The 16,003-nt window shown below is 38.2% G+C and overlaps 1 protein-coding gene across 1 annotated transcript in view; it reads left to right on the plus strand.

Moving 5' to 3' along the window:
* Positions 1-12,815, plus strand: part of MCPH1 (microcephalin 1) — a 126,299-nt gene extending 113,484 nt beyond the window's left edge. Inside the window, exons 13-14 of the mRNA XM_054062532.1 lie at positions 9,245-9,482; positions 12,082-12,815. Of these exons, the coding sequence (XP_053918507.1) occupies positions 9,245-9,482; positions 12,082-12,137 (294 nt within the window). The 3' untranslated portion in view covers positions 12,138-12,815. The remainder of the gene's footprint in view (positions 1-9,244; positions 9,483-12,081) is intronic.
* Positions 12,816-16,003: the final 3,188 nt, after the last annotated feature.

Below are 16,003 nucleotides of genomic sequence, written 5' to 3' on the forward strand. Positions count from 1 at the left end.
TAAGCCAGCAAAACAAATGTCATTCTTAAAGCTCACTGCACAACATCCTGTGTTAATTAAAAAAGATAGTTGGACTCTCCAAAATGATTCAATATCTGAAAAGTCTAAGGTAGTTAAAATAAATTTTAATGTATTTTATGCAAATACTAAGATTCTATGCCTTGTATCTTCATTATATGTAGTATTTAACCATAGGGAATATCAAGTTGTTTTCCATGTACTACAGCACATCATTACCTCATGAAATTTCTGTTTTGGAGCAGCCTTTCATTGCTAAAATATACTTAACTGGAAATGTATTATTTCATTGTGTATAAATGCAGGTGTGTTTGCTTCCACATAATTACACTTTGCTATTTACTTCATTAATACTTCATGCCTTAAACTACTCTGCTGAAATTAATGACCTATTCATAGGTTACATACTGGTCTCATGCAACAGGTACTGGCAGAGGAGAGGGGCAGATTTAGACTAGGTGTGAGGAAGAATTTCTTCACTGTGAGAGTGGTGAGACACTGGCCCAGGTTGCCCAGAGAAGTTGTGGCTGCCCCATCCCTGGAGGTGTTCAAGGCCAGGTTGGATGGGCCTTGGGCAGCCTGATCCGGTGGGATGTCCCTGCCCATGGCAGGGGGGTTGGAACTGGATGAACTTTAAGGTCCTTTCTGACCCAACCCATTCTATCATTCTATCAGTCTATGGTTCTATGATTCTCTTTTATAAAAAAAACCAACAAATAATTGACCTTATGTCAGTTGGGAGAGTTCAATAAGCCTAAAGGATGCAATATAGAAAATATGGGTAAATGATTGCAATATGAAGGTATAAATGCCAAGATGCAACTAATTTTGTTGCCACGTGAGAATTAATCATGAGATAACAGTAAGGGCAAGTTGCAACTGTTATAAAAAGGTAGGCTAAATTTAGTTGAGGTCATTATTTTTTGTGCAGGTAATAATTCAGTTTGAAAGAAGCATCTCATAGCTATATCACTACCACATTACATTTGCCAGGAGTTACTCCATACTCACTTGTGCCTGTGTCTATGTGCCAGATGAATGGAAAGGGGTTAGAGAAGGCATGAGCTAGTACTGAGAGCACCTTGCTAACACATGCTTCAGGGCTCTGGGCTCATTCCAGTCTGTGTCCTTGATGTCTGCTCCACAGTGGGAACCAAAAGTCCACTGAATAGGAATGACCAAGAATTTAGTTTCAAAAGTTCAGTCCCAGCTTGAACTAAACCAGTAAGAATGTAAGTATCTTATTTGCCAAAGGTCTTGTGAGGATATAGCCAGCTACAGCAGATCTTTGTTAGCTGTGAGGAAAAACATGTCCATGTAAATATTACATACCTTTTAAAGTCATGACTGGTTGTCGAAAGCAAACTATTCGGAGGCTGAGTTTTTCTTGGTTTGTACGTTGGCTCCACTGCATTTGTACAGTTGTCAGTTAATGGAAAAGACTCTGATTTCACTTCATTTCCTTTGCGTTTTTGAGATGTGAACCTACATGTATTTGAAAACTGAGCTAGATTGAGAGTCCCACCAATAGTGCCAGGTGCGAAATGATAGAATTCATATATGGCTCCCTTAGATCTGCTGCACTGAGAATCCATATATGCTCAAATCAGCTCTCTGTCAAACAGACCATGAGGCCATCGCGTCAGCACAAATTGGAATCATAAAATGTACAACTAACCCATCCATATACTGCACTTGTCGTCTGGGATTTTGCTGTTAGCAGGCAGAAAAATCTGATTAATCATGACCTAAAGTAGTAGAATCATAGATTGACTCTGTCTGGTTTTTTATTAGCAAACTGTCTGCATCTCAACCCATGAGTTTTCTCACTTTCGCCCTCATGATTCTACCCCCGTCCCACTGAGGGGGAAGGAGAGGAAGCAGCTATGCTGTGCCTTTTGGGGTTAAACCACGACCGACTGGAATTAAAATAACCGTGAGAGATATAAGAAATGATCAGAAATAGGTATGATGGAGTTAAGTAAGGACAAGTGCAAAGAAGGGAGATTGCAAATCACAAGTGCAAATCACCTGCAGACTGACGATGCATCATTTCCGGCAATTTTAGAGGATCCAAACCAGTATATGTCATACATAACCATATATGTTATACTCTGATTAAAGAAGCAGGCATAGTAGAACGTGTTAATAGGAATGCCATGCATAAAATACATGGAGTGTGCAGAGCAGTGGTGGGACCTGGGCTGGAGTACGGTGGTTAGCTTTGGGCACTGAACTTCAGGAAAGACGTGGATGCATTGGCGAGAATCCAGGGGAGAAAAACAAAATGATCAGAGGTCTACAAAATATGACCTGTGAGCAAAAACTGAAAGAGCTGTGTTTGTTTAGTCTAAAGAAGAGAAGACTGAGGGGAGACATGGTAACTGTCTTCAAGTATTTAAAAGGTTGTTGCAAATAGGAAGAGAAGAAATTGTTCTCCATGTCCCTTGGCATCAGGACAAGAAGTAACAGGCTGAAAATGCAGCAGAGGCAATTTAGGTTATATTATTAAGAAAAGCTTTCTAACTGCAAAAGAAGATAAGCGTTGGACTAGATTGTATATGGAAGTGGAAAAATTCTATCTTTTAATTCTAATTGGATTCTTGGGCGTTTGTCGCATGTAATATATGTAACCCTCATGGTGTGCCAGTGACGCAGGGCTCGGAGTCGTATGCGCCACACTCATATACTGCTTCAGTGATTCATGGCACAGTGCCGCTTTATTCATATTCAGGTGAGGAAAACACCTCCCAATTATAATCAGTAATTATATGCAGAATTTTGACATGAATTTGTGGTTGAAATTTGTGGTCTTATCACTGCCTGGTAGTCACTTGAGTTTAATTCTCTTGAAATAAGACAAAAACAAGGACGGACAAGTTCTTGAGGTATTTCTGAAGCAAGGTTTAAATCTCTAATCCTGAAACATGCTTCCTTCCTTAGCTGACCTCTAATGAACCAATTTTTTAAATTTCAAAAATACTCAGTTTGTGTTGAAGCCAAATGCAAATGTATTTAATGTAGAATCTTTTTTAAGTCATAAATAGTCACAGTGAAGTGACCACATCTTACAGCTTTTGCGATGTTTTTAAGCTTTGTATATTGGAAGTATAACTCCTTGATTTAGAAGTCATATTTGTCCTCAGAAGGGAAAAAACTTATTGTTTTACCCTAATTTGTTTTTTATTAATCTGTAGTTGATAATGTTGATACTAGATAGTATTTAAAAATAGTCCTACCTCTGGAAAACAAGGAAATTAAACTAAAAATAAATGAATTTGTTATCTTTTTCCCTGCAAAAATTTGCTATGCCGGAAAAAATGGTTCAGGCACCTTCCAGTATAATTTTGAATATCTGCCAAACAGTAGATTTATTTGCCAAACATTTTCATACAGTGCTCCCACTGGGATTCAGACTTTTAGAGGATAAATGGATGAAATTAACTTTTCTTATCAGTCTATGGGATCTGAGAGAAGCAAGGTTGTCTGCCAACAGGCAGTGGAAAGAAACAATATCAGCTAAATTGTCTGGATACTAGTGTTCTTCCCTTCACGCTCGTCTTGGCCAGGAAACATTTAGATGAAAAACTACACAGAGGAGGGGAAGTAAGTGTTTTTTTGAAGCATTTGCCAGATGAAATGGTCTTGACTGTATGCTTGTTCTCCTTCTTTTACTTTCCTTTCTGTTTTTCAAGACCAGATATTGAAGGTTTCTTTGTTCGGGACCAAATTTTCCAAAATCTTCAAAAACTTTCTCCCTTTGCTTCTGGCTTCCATCGCAGTGCACCTGTCATTTCCAGCACAAATGCACATGAAGTGCGCCTGTATGTAATCTCAGTTTCTGTGCATGTGCTGAGGTACTAATGTGGTTTTATCAAGCACTTAAAAAATACGTTCTCGCTCTGTCTGAAGGCTTATGCTTCTCTAATTTGACAGAAAGGGAGCTTCTGTTTTAGCAAAATGCTATTGATAACCAACAGAAAAGCATTGTTTCAATAAATATTCAGAAATAAGGATGCAATATGACAGGCATGAGAGATGGGGTCATCCAAACCTCATAAAGTTCAACAAGGCCAAGTGGGAGGTCCTGTATATGAGTTGGGACAGTCCCAAGCACAAATATAGGCTGGGCAGAGAATGGATTGAGAGCAGCCCTGAAGAGAAGGACTTGGAAGTGCTGGTGGATGAGGAGTTCAGCGTGAGCTGGTGATGTGCGCTTGCAGCCCAGAAAGCCAACTTTGTCCTGGGCTGCTTAAGAAGAAATGTGACCAGCAGGGTCAGGGAGCTTATTCTGCCCCTCTACTCTGCTCTTGTGAGACCTCACCTGGAATATTGCATCCAGCAGTGGAGTCCTCAGCACGGGAAGGACATGGATCTGTTAGAATGAGTCCAGAGGAGACCACAGAGCTGATCAGAGGGCTGGAGCACTTCCCATAAGGGGACAGGCTGAGAGAGTTTGGGTTGTTTAGCCTAGAGAAGAGATGGCTCCGGGGAGACCTCATAGCAGCCTTGCAGTACTTAAAGGGGGCTACAAGAAAGTTGGAAATGAGAAATCAAGGAGTCTAATATTTGTAATTTCCATGATTCTTGCAAGCTGAGTTTTCCTCTGAGAGTAAAAAGCATCACATTTCATTCCACAGAGTCAAATAAGGTTCTGGATTCTGTTGAGATAACGGTACAGTAGTACGGCTTAAGCCATGTGGAGGTCCTGCATCCATCTGATGTTCCACTAACTCACATAAGATTCTCCAAAGCTGATGTTCTATTTCTTTTTTTTAACAACTTGCTGAAGGAAGTTGTTTCCAGCTTATAACATGCTCTTTTACACCAGACAGCATCAATTTATCCAGTACAGCATTTCAGTGTAATTTTTAAAGCTTTTAGTAAATATTATTTCAATTTTAGTACTCTCAATGTGTTGAAAAAGTAAATAAAATGCTAAAATAAATTATAAGAAATCAAAATAAAATGATAAGCTTGTAATTTCGGTAGAAAATATGTACCACACATTGTGCCTACGAACCCCGAGATGCTGTTTAGTTAGTTGCTTCTCCTATTAAACTTGATATTTAGAAAGATGAAAAAGAGCATTTCTTCTTTGTCCTGCAGGAGTACTGCATTAACACAAACTTCCTTGATCCCTGTAGTGTTCTGCAGATTCTGCAGATTCCTCACTGCAGGATAACGGTACTTTGAGAAGTCTGCATGCTGCAATATGCTCCTTTTTATCAGAATCAGGCTGGTGCTCCTCTTGTGTGGATGTGTGTGAGCCCTTGATCTTTGCATGTACATGGGGTTCCACATATGTGTTTTTCTTTCACATTTTTACTAAATGACATTCTGTCTGAAAATACATATAACCATGCGAGTGTGATGTTTCCTAACAGTCCTGTAGCTTTGAGTGCATTCTTCATGAGGTCTTTGTGCAGAATTACGATGAGTGAAACTGTAAACATTACTTGGGTAGTCTATTTATCCCTGCTGAAATCACATAAATATTAAAATCTTAGAGCTTAATATTTCCCCAGCAACATCACCCAGCTATATTAAATTAATGTTATTTTATGTGTCTCTCTTTTGTTAAATTTGTAGATTATCAAACCAGAAAGTCTGCAGTTTTTACTTTATCAATTTTATGTCTTTATATTAGTTTAATAGTTGCAGTGTGATGAACTGATCCATAAGACTTCAATGATCTGATCCTCTTCTCTTTAGTGAAAATTTATTATTTTTGCAAGTAATAGTAGCCAAAATATAATTATAGCTTTCCAGAAGTTCAGTAAATACTTCATTAAAAAAATAGCCTTTTCAAATATATGTTGGTAAGGTTTCCAGTCCTGGATTAAACCTTCAAATAGTAATGATAAAATACGTGAGCTTGCAAGAGTCCCTGCCCATGGCAGGGGTTTGGAACTAGATGCTCTTTAAGGTCCCTTCCAACCCTAACGATTCTATGATTCTAATATTGATTTTGTGGATTTATCTTTGGTGAATGAGAGAAATTAATAATAAAGATTTACCATTATGCATACGTTGATTTTGTAATGCAGGCACAATTTTTTAGACATGTATAATTATTAAAGATGGTTACATTATTTCTTAAATTTGTACTTCACAATTTCATTTCTAGCCTATAATTTCTATTAATTGTAGTAAATGGCATATATCTCCATTTAGGTTTTGTGAAGTATTATTTTTCTAATAGCAAATTATACTGGACATTTCTTCATGTGCTGTTGTCTGGAATCACACTGAAAACTGCCTGTGTTAACAGGACATTAGCAGTTTCAGTGCTGAAAAATTTCCAGGTACAGAAGAATTAGTTTTCTTTCATTTTCTGTTGCATTAATTCAGGTATCTCCTCAGAGATAATAGCTTTGTGGGACTTGACGCCTATCTCCTGAGCCTCATCAAAAGATCACACACTGGCCTTTTAAGGGGGGTTTATATTTGTTCCTGCACCCGAACCCACAGGAGCTATTTTCATAAAATTCTAGGCAAAGTTGCCAAGTTTTTGCTTTGTTTTGTTTTGTTTTTTTTAAACGTAAGCTCATTTGATTTGTGGGGATTGAAAATCAGTCACAGGCAGTAGTTGGTGAAATGTTTGGAGAGTTTTTTCTATGATGAAGAAAGGCTCTTTATTGCGTTCCCCGTAAGTTTTACTTCTGCCAAGAGTGATTTTTTTTTTCCTTCCAAAACTTAGGCTCAAACAAACGTATAAATTAACAGTACATTTATGAGAAATGCATACATGGAAGAGGCATCTTCCTGCCGTTCATCCCATTAGTGAAAGAATTAGTCAAACACTTGGGATCTTACCACAAAGAGTAAATAGGTGCTTTTATAGCCTTTTGGTTTTCTGTGCATCTGCTAATGAATATAATTAGAAAGGAAAATTGGTGCTGTCTGTTACAAGAGGGACTGACACAATTGTAACTGTAAGTACCAACTGATACATACACAATTTGTGGAAATAGTCACTTTTGGGGTGAGATATTTTCCCAGGCTTGGTCTCTACTGAGGAATTATTTATTTATTTGCAAAAGCTTATGTATGGTTTCAAAGGGCTGAGAGCACCCCTGGTGTGCCGCAAAGGCTTTGATGTTACAAAAGCAGCTGAGTCAATTCAGGGTTAAGAGCTGGATTGTGCCCTCTCATCCCACCGCCAAACCCTGTGCGGTCAGCTAGCTGCCTTTTCAGCAACTGCTTGGTGGCCTTTCTTTCAGGTTAGCGGGTCAGAAAGCAAAGTTAACCTTCCAGACTGTTCTCCAGGCTCTGAATGTAAATGCTATGGTTTTCCCTAGCTCTGAGACCTGTATGTGGGCAAAATGTGCTTGAGTAAATCCAAACACAGCCTGGCAGGAAAACTGTGATGGTGGTGATGCCACCAAGATGTACTCTTACCCTGTTCTCCCCTCAAATGCACACAGCTGGAATTTTAGAGGCACTTCAAGAAAATCCTCTCTATAGCATGTCAGCATTTCACTTTCCTGGATTCTCTTCATATGTACTAAACATGTAGAATAAAGCATGCTATTTATGGACATCAGCTGAGGTGAGTGCTGTTGGGTTCTTAAATTCTGGATTTCCTGCTATGATGATTATCTGAGTATACATTTGCTTTGAATATTAATTTAATCCAACAGTTCTTTCTATAGGAAGATACTTTAACTATGCTAAAGCAAATCGAGGACAGGGACATGGTTTGAGACAGCCAGCATAGCTTCACCAAGGGCAAGTCCTGGCTGACCAACCTCTTGGTTTTCTTTGATGGGGTGACCACCTTAGTGGACACAGGAAAATCTATGCATGTTATCTATCTGGACTTCTGTAAAGCCTTCGACATGGCCCCCCACAGCATTCTTCTCTCTAAATTGGAGAAATATGGTTTCGATGGGTGGACTGTTCAGCGGATAAGAAACTGGTTGGGTGGTTGCATTCAGAGAATAGCGGTCAACGGCTCAGTGCCTATGTGGAGTTCCATGACAAGTGGTGTTCCTCAGGGGTCCGTACTGGGACCAGTCCTGTTTGATATTTTCATTGATGATACATCACCAAGCTGAGTGATGTAGTCATCACACCAGAAGGATGGGATGTCATACAGAGGGACCTGGACAAGCTGGAGAAATGGACTTGTAGGAACATCATGAGGTTCAACAAGGCCAAGTGCAAGGTCCTACACCTGGGTTGGAGCAATCTGTGGTTTCAGTACAGGCAGGGGATGATGTGATTGTGAGCAGCCCTGCGGAGAAGGACTTGGGGGTGCTGATTGATGAGAAGTATGAAATGAGCCAGTGAAGTGCACTCACAGCCCAGAAGGCCAACCGTATCCTGGGCTGCATCAAAAAAAACATGGCCAACAGGGCGAGGGAGGTGATTCTCCCCCCTCTACTCCACTCTCATGAAACCGCAGCTGGAGTCCTGTGCCCAGTTCTGGAATCTCCAGCATAAGAAGAACATGGAACTGTTGGAACAGGTCCAGAGGAGGCCACAAAGGTGATCCGAGAGAACCCATATGAGGGCAGGCTGAGAGAGTTGGGGTTGTTCAGCCTGCAGAAGAGAAAGCTCCAAGGAGACCTTATAGAAGCCTTCAGTACCTGAAACAGGGGCTACGAGAAAGCTAGTGAAGGACTGGACTGATAGCACGAAGGGGAATGGCTCTAAATTGGAAGGCACAAGATTTAGATTAGACATTAGGAAAAAATTCTTCACGGTGAGGGTGAAGTAGTGTAAAATCCAAATTAAGTACGTTTGTAAAGTTCGCCAACACAAACTAACGAGCACTATATATTGTTTAGGCTTTCAGAGTTTGTTTTTATGCTGAAGGACCGTGATAATTTAGAATATCTTTTTATATTTTTGTGTGATGACCAGTGCTATAGAAGTAAGAATGTAAGATTATGGTGAAAAACAATACTGTCAAGTGCTTTAAGAAGTCTGATCGGTAAGACCTATAACTAAATAGTCTTAACTCTGGTTTGAGGATTATGCCAGTCAAGTATATTGTACGTGGACATTTAAGCTCTTGTATAAAAACAACTATAACAACAAAATACAGCAAATTCTTTGCATGGTTTACCCAAGAGATTCCGTTACGTCTGAAAAAGTAAAGTTCATATACATATACAATTTATCTTTTCTGAAATCAGAAAGACAAAGATAAATTTTATTTTGAGTGGAAATGCAACGTGTTGATTATTCATTTCCTTTTTTTCCTCAAATACAGATCTGCAGACTTCAACGTCACCTATCAAAAGGAAAATACCAGCAGAATCTCTTTTCAAACCAGCCTGTAATGTTTGTATCTCCTACCAGTCAGCCACCCTGCAAAAAGCTAATTGAACTTATACAGCTGTCAGGAGGGAAAATATGTAAAGCCTTACATCAGGCAAAAATCTGTATAGGAAAAAACACAGGAAAGAAATATCAAGAAATAAAATGTCTATCAGAAAAATGGATATTAGGTAAGATACTAAATTTCAACTCATATAAAATATTGTAGAATATGTATTCAAAAATTGATTATAGATAGCTCACAGACGGCTACAGATATGTTTTCTGGAAGGTTGTCTCCACAATGAGAACTTTCTCTTACAACTGAGAGTGTTTTACGATGCTCTTAGTATTCACCATTTTAATTTTACCAAGAACAAATTCCATCCAGAGATTTTCATGTTTATTCCTTGTACGATTGTTTCATTTATAACAAACTAAGGGACGGGAAAGCTCCCTGGGATAACTGGTTTTAAATGGCATCTATTTCAACATTATTTCATTGAATCATAGTATAGTTTGGGTTGGAAGGGACCTTAATGATCACCTAGTTCCAACCCCCCTGCCGTGGGCAGGGACATCCCACTGGATCAGGCTGCCCAAGGCCCCATCCAACCTGGCCTTGAACACCTCCGGGGATGGGGCAGCCACAGCTTCCCTGGGCAACCTGTGCCAGTGTCTCACCACTCTCATAGTGAAGAAATTCCTCCTTATGGCTAGTCTACACCTGCCCCTCTCCAGTTTATACCCATCGCCTCTAGTCCTATCGCCACATACCTTTTTATAAAGTCCCTCCCCAGCTTTCTTGTATGAGAAAAAAGAAGAAAGTATTTTCTTGTACAAGAAAATATGCTGTATTTATTCAACATGTATTTAGATATTATAAAGAAATTATTTAGACATTAGGGAGAAATTAGCGTGGGGACTCACTAGCACAAGTTGCTCAGGGAAGTTGTGGATGCCCCCTCTCTGGAAGCATTCAAGAACAGGTTAGATGAGGCTTTGAGCAGCCTGGTTTGGTGGGAGGTGTCCCTGCCCCTGGCAGGGTCGTTGAAACTAGATGGGCTTTAAGGTCCCTTCCAACCCAAACCATTCTCTGATCCTATGATTCAGTTTTAGATGTAGTAAGAAAGATTTTTAACTTGTATAACCTGGCATAGCAATACACTAATACACTACTTCACACCCTGTGATAACCTGTCCTGAATTATACATCATACATCTGAAAGACCACTTTCTGCAGTCTTTATTTTACTTGCAAAAAAATTTCTTTTTAAAATCTGCTGTTAAGTTTCTAAGAGTCGTTAGTCCATTGCTTTTCCATTATGGACACCACAGCTCTAATGGTTATCTGTTTGCGAGGAGTCAGACATAAAATTGCTGTATCTACCCCTCAAAAAGCTTTCAATAACCTATGTGGGATTCACAGCTTCCAGTCTGACAGTCTCACTTTTTCAGACAAGTTAAGGGTGTTTTCCACAAAGGGACTTTTCACATACTAGAAAAAAGAAGATTAAATTTTTGTCAAATGCTATGTCAAACTCCTCTAGGTAGCACCTCACTCAGACTCTGCCGATAAATATACTACATGAATTGGTGTTATATGAGACAAGACAAGCAAAAGCTAATCTCTTGACTGTTAATGCTATCAGATCATATTGACATAAAACCTGAAAGAAAATATCACTATAGAAGAAAGGAAAAGTGAGCCATAAGGGAAAAATACTCATCTAAATGCAAACACTATTTGATACTTTCTTGAAGTATAAGATAAAATTGCAAAGACTTGAGAGAGAGGCACAAGAAGAAGCCGTTGTTTATTATGCTGCTCTCTGGCTTTAAAGAAGAATTACAGAGCATGTCCAGGAAAAAAGTGACCAGATGAAGAAAGCAGAGGTTTGTGCAAGACAAAAAAATATGGTGTAGTACATTAAAAGTTTCACATACTAGTATTCCAGTCGTAAATTCCAGATGGACGAGGTAATGATCTAAAATGGCATGCAACTCATGTGTCATGTCCTACTCTTTTACTGGTCTCATGGATTTCTGTCACACTCCAGGTCCGTGTCTCATGAGCTTACTGCAGCTGGACACACCACCCTCAGCCCATTGATGGGCTGAAGGAATTGCATATCGAGCTGCTAATGAAAATCGACTCTGAATTCTTTATGTTCCTTATAGATTTCTCAGTTCTCTTTTGCAGTCTAATGATCCCTTTTCCAACTGCTACGTCCTGCTATGAGGCACTGTTAGCTAATACATTAGCTCTGGCTAATGTATTTTAAATGATGAATAATCAAAACTCAGAAAAAAAAAACCCAGTATTTCTATATAGTACTTTAAAGGAAGGATACAGGCATTTGAAGCCCAATTCCCTTTTCAGCAGCTGTTTACATAATAGTATGAAGTGTCATCTATAAATTGTTGTCTTAATCAAATAAATCAAATCAGTGCTGAAATTTTGTCCAAACTTTGACACTTCATTGTTGCAATCCAGTTGGTTTGTGGTTGTCTGCTTTCTGCTGTTAATACCAGCAGCCAATTAATTCAAAGTTGACCACAATAAAAAGCGCATAGGTAGATAATGCAGAACCTTTTAAAACTTAAATAAATGATAAATTCTTGTGGTGTTATCATTTGAATGCTTTTTCTTTTTATAGGGTCTTTCTCTGGGTTCTCAGCTCCACCAAACTGTTTTATACCAGAAATTGTTCTGAAGTACATTGTTGTTTTATAATCTGTTTCTTGTACATTTTATCTTAAATAATCCTGCGGTTTTATTTCTTTTAGATTCAATCACTCAGCATACAATATGTCCCATGGAAAACTACATTTTTCAGCTGTGAGCTAACTCAAGAGCTTCCATATGGCTGTAAGGAAACAAGCCTAGTTTGGATTCAACAAAAAGCTAAGCTGTGAATAAAATTTCTAAGAAAACTCTAGCTGCATATTTATAAATATAGGGAAATGTTTTACGCATTTTTATAACTTGTGTAAGTGGTCATCTTGTGAAATATTCAGGTTTTTATAATAAAGTACCTCCTAAATAAAAGTCATCTTGCTTTTATTTATTTGTTGAAGGCTCTTGGACCTAAAAGTTGAGCGAATCATTATTCACTGGGAGGAAGCGGAAAGATATTTTCTAATCTCCAAGTGAGGTTGATCATATTACAGTGCAATTAGTCGATCGGCATTCAGTATGGGTGGGCGTGCCTGAGCCACTCTGGTGCCATCAAGCAGGAGCTGTGCTACCACTGCAGACACGTGGATCCTTTAGGCTCCTCAATGCTGAGAGACAACAGCTGAGGGCCCGTGTTGCCACCTCTTTGCGACCATTGCTAATTATGTTTCGTTGGTAAAATGATAAGGTTGCACACCTTCTGGTCTAGAGTTGCACTTCTAAACTGATTTTTCAGAAGTAACTGACACTCAGTAATTCTGCTCAGATACGTACTTGAAGTATAACTTCATTTTAATATCTTTAATGGCATTTCAAACTGTGTCTCCCTTACCTCTAGTCTGAAACCAGTTACTGATCCTGAGTCAAACGAATAAAGACATCATTCAAGTGCTAAAATCTGTTGAAAAAAATTATATGTAATTAAGTCTTTTAAGTATACTTGAAAAACACATGTAAATATCTTAAATGTTAAACTTCTCTTCAATCTGTTGTTTTTAGCAGGTACAAAGTAAGATTTGTATGTAAAGTATATTGTATACCACTTGTTTTTCTATAAATATACAACCTCCTTTAAATATTTGCAAGTTCCACCAAAACAATATATCAACATCAGAGAGAATAATATATTATTGAGTAACTTAATGTATAATCAAGTAACATAACTCACACCTTCCAAATGGAGTGTTCCCCTCAGAGTACTGTCAGTGTAAGGCAATGGAAGTCCTGTACGAAAAAAAAATGATTTGACATTAATATTATAGGACAATGAAGGTACAATGGTTTGTAAATGTTGCCATTCTATTACATTGTTCTAACTCCTCGGGCTTGTTAAGGGATTTGGAGGTAGAATTTCTGTAAACTTGAGGATTATACAAAATTTTTCTTCAAAACAATTTCAGCAGCATCTGGGTGGCAGATTCCATTCGTATAGTTACTCTGTAAAATGTTAAATATGCTTCTAAATGGAAAAGCTCCTAGTTATGATTATTTTATTGATAATTAAACTGGCTTTATTTTCAGACAGTAGTCATAATTCAAAAGGTTGAGATTGAATTTAAATATCTAAGTGCCATATAGCTCATTTTAGTATATGAACTAGAAAATATAATTTGTTGAGGTCTTTTCCTTGCTTACTTTTCTGACAGCAACACTTCTAACAGTATCTTGGCTAGGAAAAGTATGTTTGAGACAAATATTGGTCATCAGGTCTGTGTACAAACTGTACTGTTTAGAACCGAAACTATTTACTGCGACCACTGGTAACACGGTATCACTCTTCACCCCGACCTTGTGAGACCCTTTATTAAGAAACAAGTTGCCAAGTATTATATACTAAAATACGAATACTTGAATAGGTTGTGACATGTGAACATATGGTTCCCAGTAAATAACAGAATAATTTGTTTGAATTATATTGCTCAACTTTGAATATTACGACCTCCTAGTTTATTTTGTAGTCATTTCCTAAGTGTACTACCCATAAAAATCCGTCACTATTAATTTATATAACATTCCAATCAGTTTTCTCATAAATCTTCTTAAGATTAATCTCAGCTATTTAAATTGTAAATTCTTGGATCAACTTGTTGGTCTTTATTAGTCACACGTGTAACAGATTTGACAATGAAAAATCTGCTGTAGCTGAAACATTTTAATTTAGGAAAAAAATATATCAGTCTGTCAATTTAGATAATTTCATCTTCAATTTGATGGCTTGATAGAAATCCCTATCTTTTGGCTGTTCTTGCAAATTTTGTAATACACAGGTAAATAGGGCCAGCAGGAAATTAAATATCTAATTTTGGTCTTACTTAATGAGCAATAGGAGAGTGCTGTCTGTCCATACTGACTAATGCTTTGTAATAGTACATAGAGAATACAGGAGAGGTTAGAATTAAACTGAAGACTAGCATGTTGTGTAGGCAGCAAAAAAAGAAATACGGTTTCATGTTTATACTCTGGAGTTTCCTACACAAACAGCTTCTGATGTTTGAACCCTAGTGTGGGCTCCCAACCACCACAGCGCTGGAAGGAAGGCACGTTTCTACCCAAGACATAAGGAGGAAAGGACACCAACTCTGGTCATTCCCTCAGTAAAGCAACACAGGAAGGAGCGGGGATGATGAAAACTCGTCCAGTGATTCGTCAGAATAAATCCACCCACCGGAAAAACACATGTACTTGATACCAAGGTCCTAAGAACGTCAACAGGCCAAGCAAAAAGCACAAACGATGTGAAGCATCATTGATTCCTGGGTAGTTCCGAGTTGGTTGGTGCTAAACTTTTCAACATACAGTGCTTTGTTGACATTCTGCTGTAGTACAGCACAGCCATGCACTGTCTCGTCTACGAAATGGCACTATGCTCACCTTAAAAGGAACCTACTTTTTTAATTTCCTTTTTTTTCTCATTCTTCTTTTGTGGAGGAGAGGTTATCTTACCCTTACCTTTTTATCCTGCATGAATATTTTTGCCATTCTTTTGTGAAAATTAATCAGCTCAGCTGGTGTTTCTCCTTCTCAGAAAGCTCCTGCACCCCTGCAAAGACTGTCTCTAACAGAATCACTTTAGTATGATTAAAGATATTTCTAAGTTACCTTAATTTGATGAGGAATGTGTTTAAACCAAAATAAACTCACAAGCCAAAATAATTATTATTCCTTCCTGAGAATCACCAGACATCCTATTTTAACTCATTTCACTTGCATTCATGGAGTAGGTGATAACATTTGGATGCACAGACCACTATTATCCATTCCCTCCTTCCTCTTCCAGAAATAAGAAAAGGTTTTACCAGGCTTTGGGTAATTTACTGGAGACTCACTTTGGCAAATGCAGAAAGAGGACAAACCCAGGCATGACCTTGAAGAATGTGTTCCTTAAGTTGTGTCAAAATGGCAGCAAAATTGGTGTCTTCTTCAAACAGAATAGCCTTAAAAATAAATTGGGATCTAAACTAATTTCCTTATAGTTGCAGCGACCAATAATGTGAGATTGGCTAAGGATGTGTTTGAAAGCAAGACTGACAGAAACTCTTAAGGTAGGCAGATTTTACATCTCTCTTTTATCTGCTTTTGTAATCTAGTTTTAGATTGCAGTTGCACTTAGAGTGTGTATATCTAGTGAGTAAAAAGCCTCTAAATATTCACAGTGATCCTAGTATATGGGCCGTCCAGTACTGACTTATTAAACTACAGATTTGTTGAGCTGGGTTTATGTTTCTGGATGTTTTCCTGACTCTATAGGGAACTTCTTGGCGTTTGTTACTTTTTAAATAAAAATAACTAGTAAAAACTGTTGCATCACTGAATTTTCTGTTGTAATCTCACAATAATAAACTTCTGTTATCTTGATTGATCTGAAGAATGTAATATAGGCGTGACAGCTTTGTGTGGTAAAGTGTCATCAGCACTTTCAGTGTTAGGAAGATGCTAACACACGCATGCAGGTTTTGGTGAAACCTATAATCAGCTTAGGGACTGTAAGGCAAAGGTGCTTTTAATTGCTATTTCTGAGCAGGAAGATCTGTA

This window comes from Cuculus canorus, chromosome 3 (assembly GCF_017976375.1).
Source record: "Cuculus canorus isolate bCucCan1 chromosome 3, bCucCan1.pri, whole genome shotgun sequence".
NCBI lineage: Eukaryota > Metazoa > Chordata > Aves > Cuculiformes > Cuculidae > Cuculus > Cuculus canorus.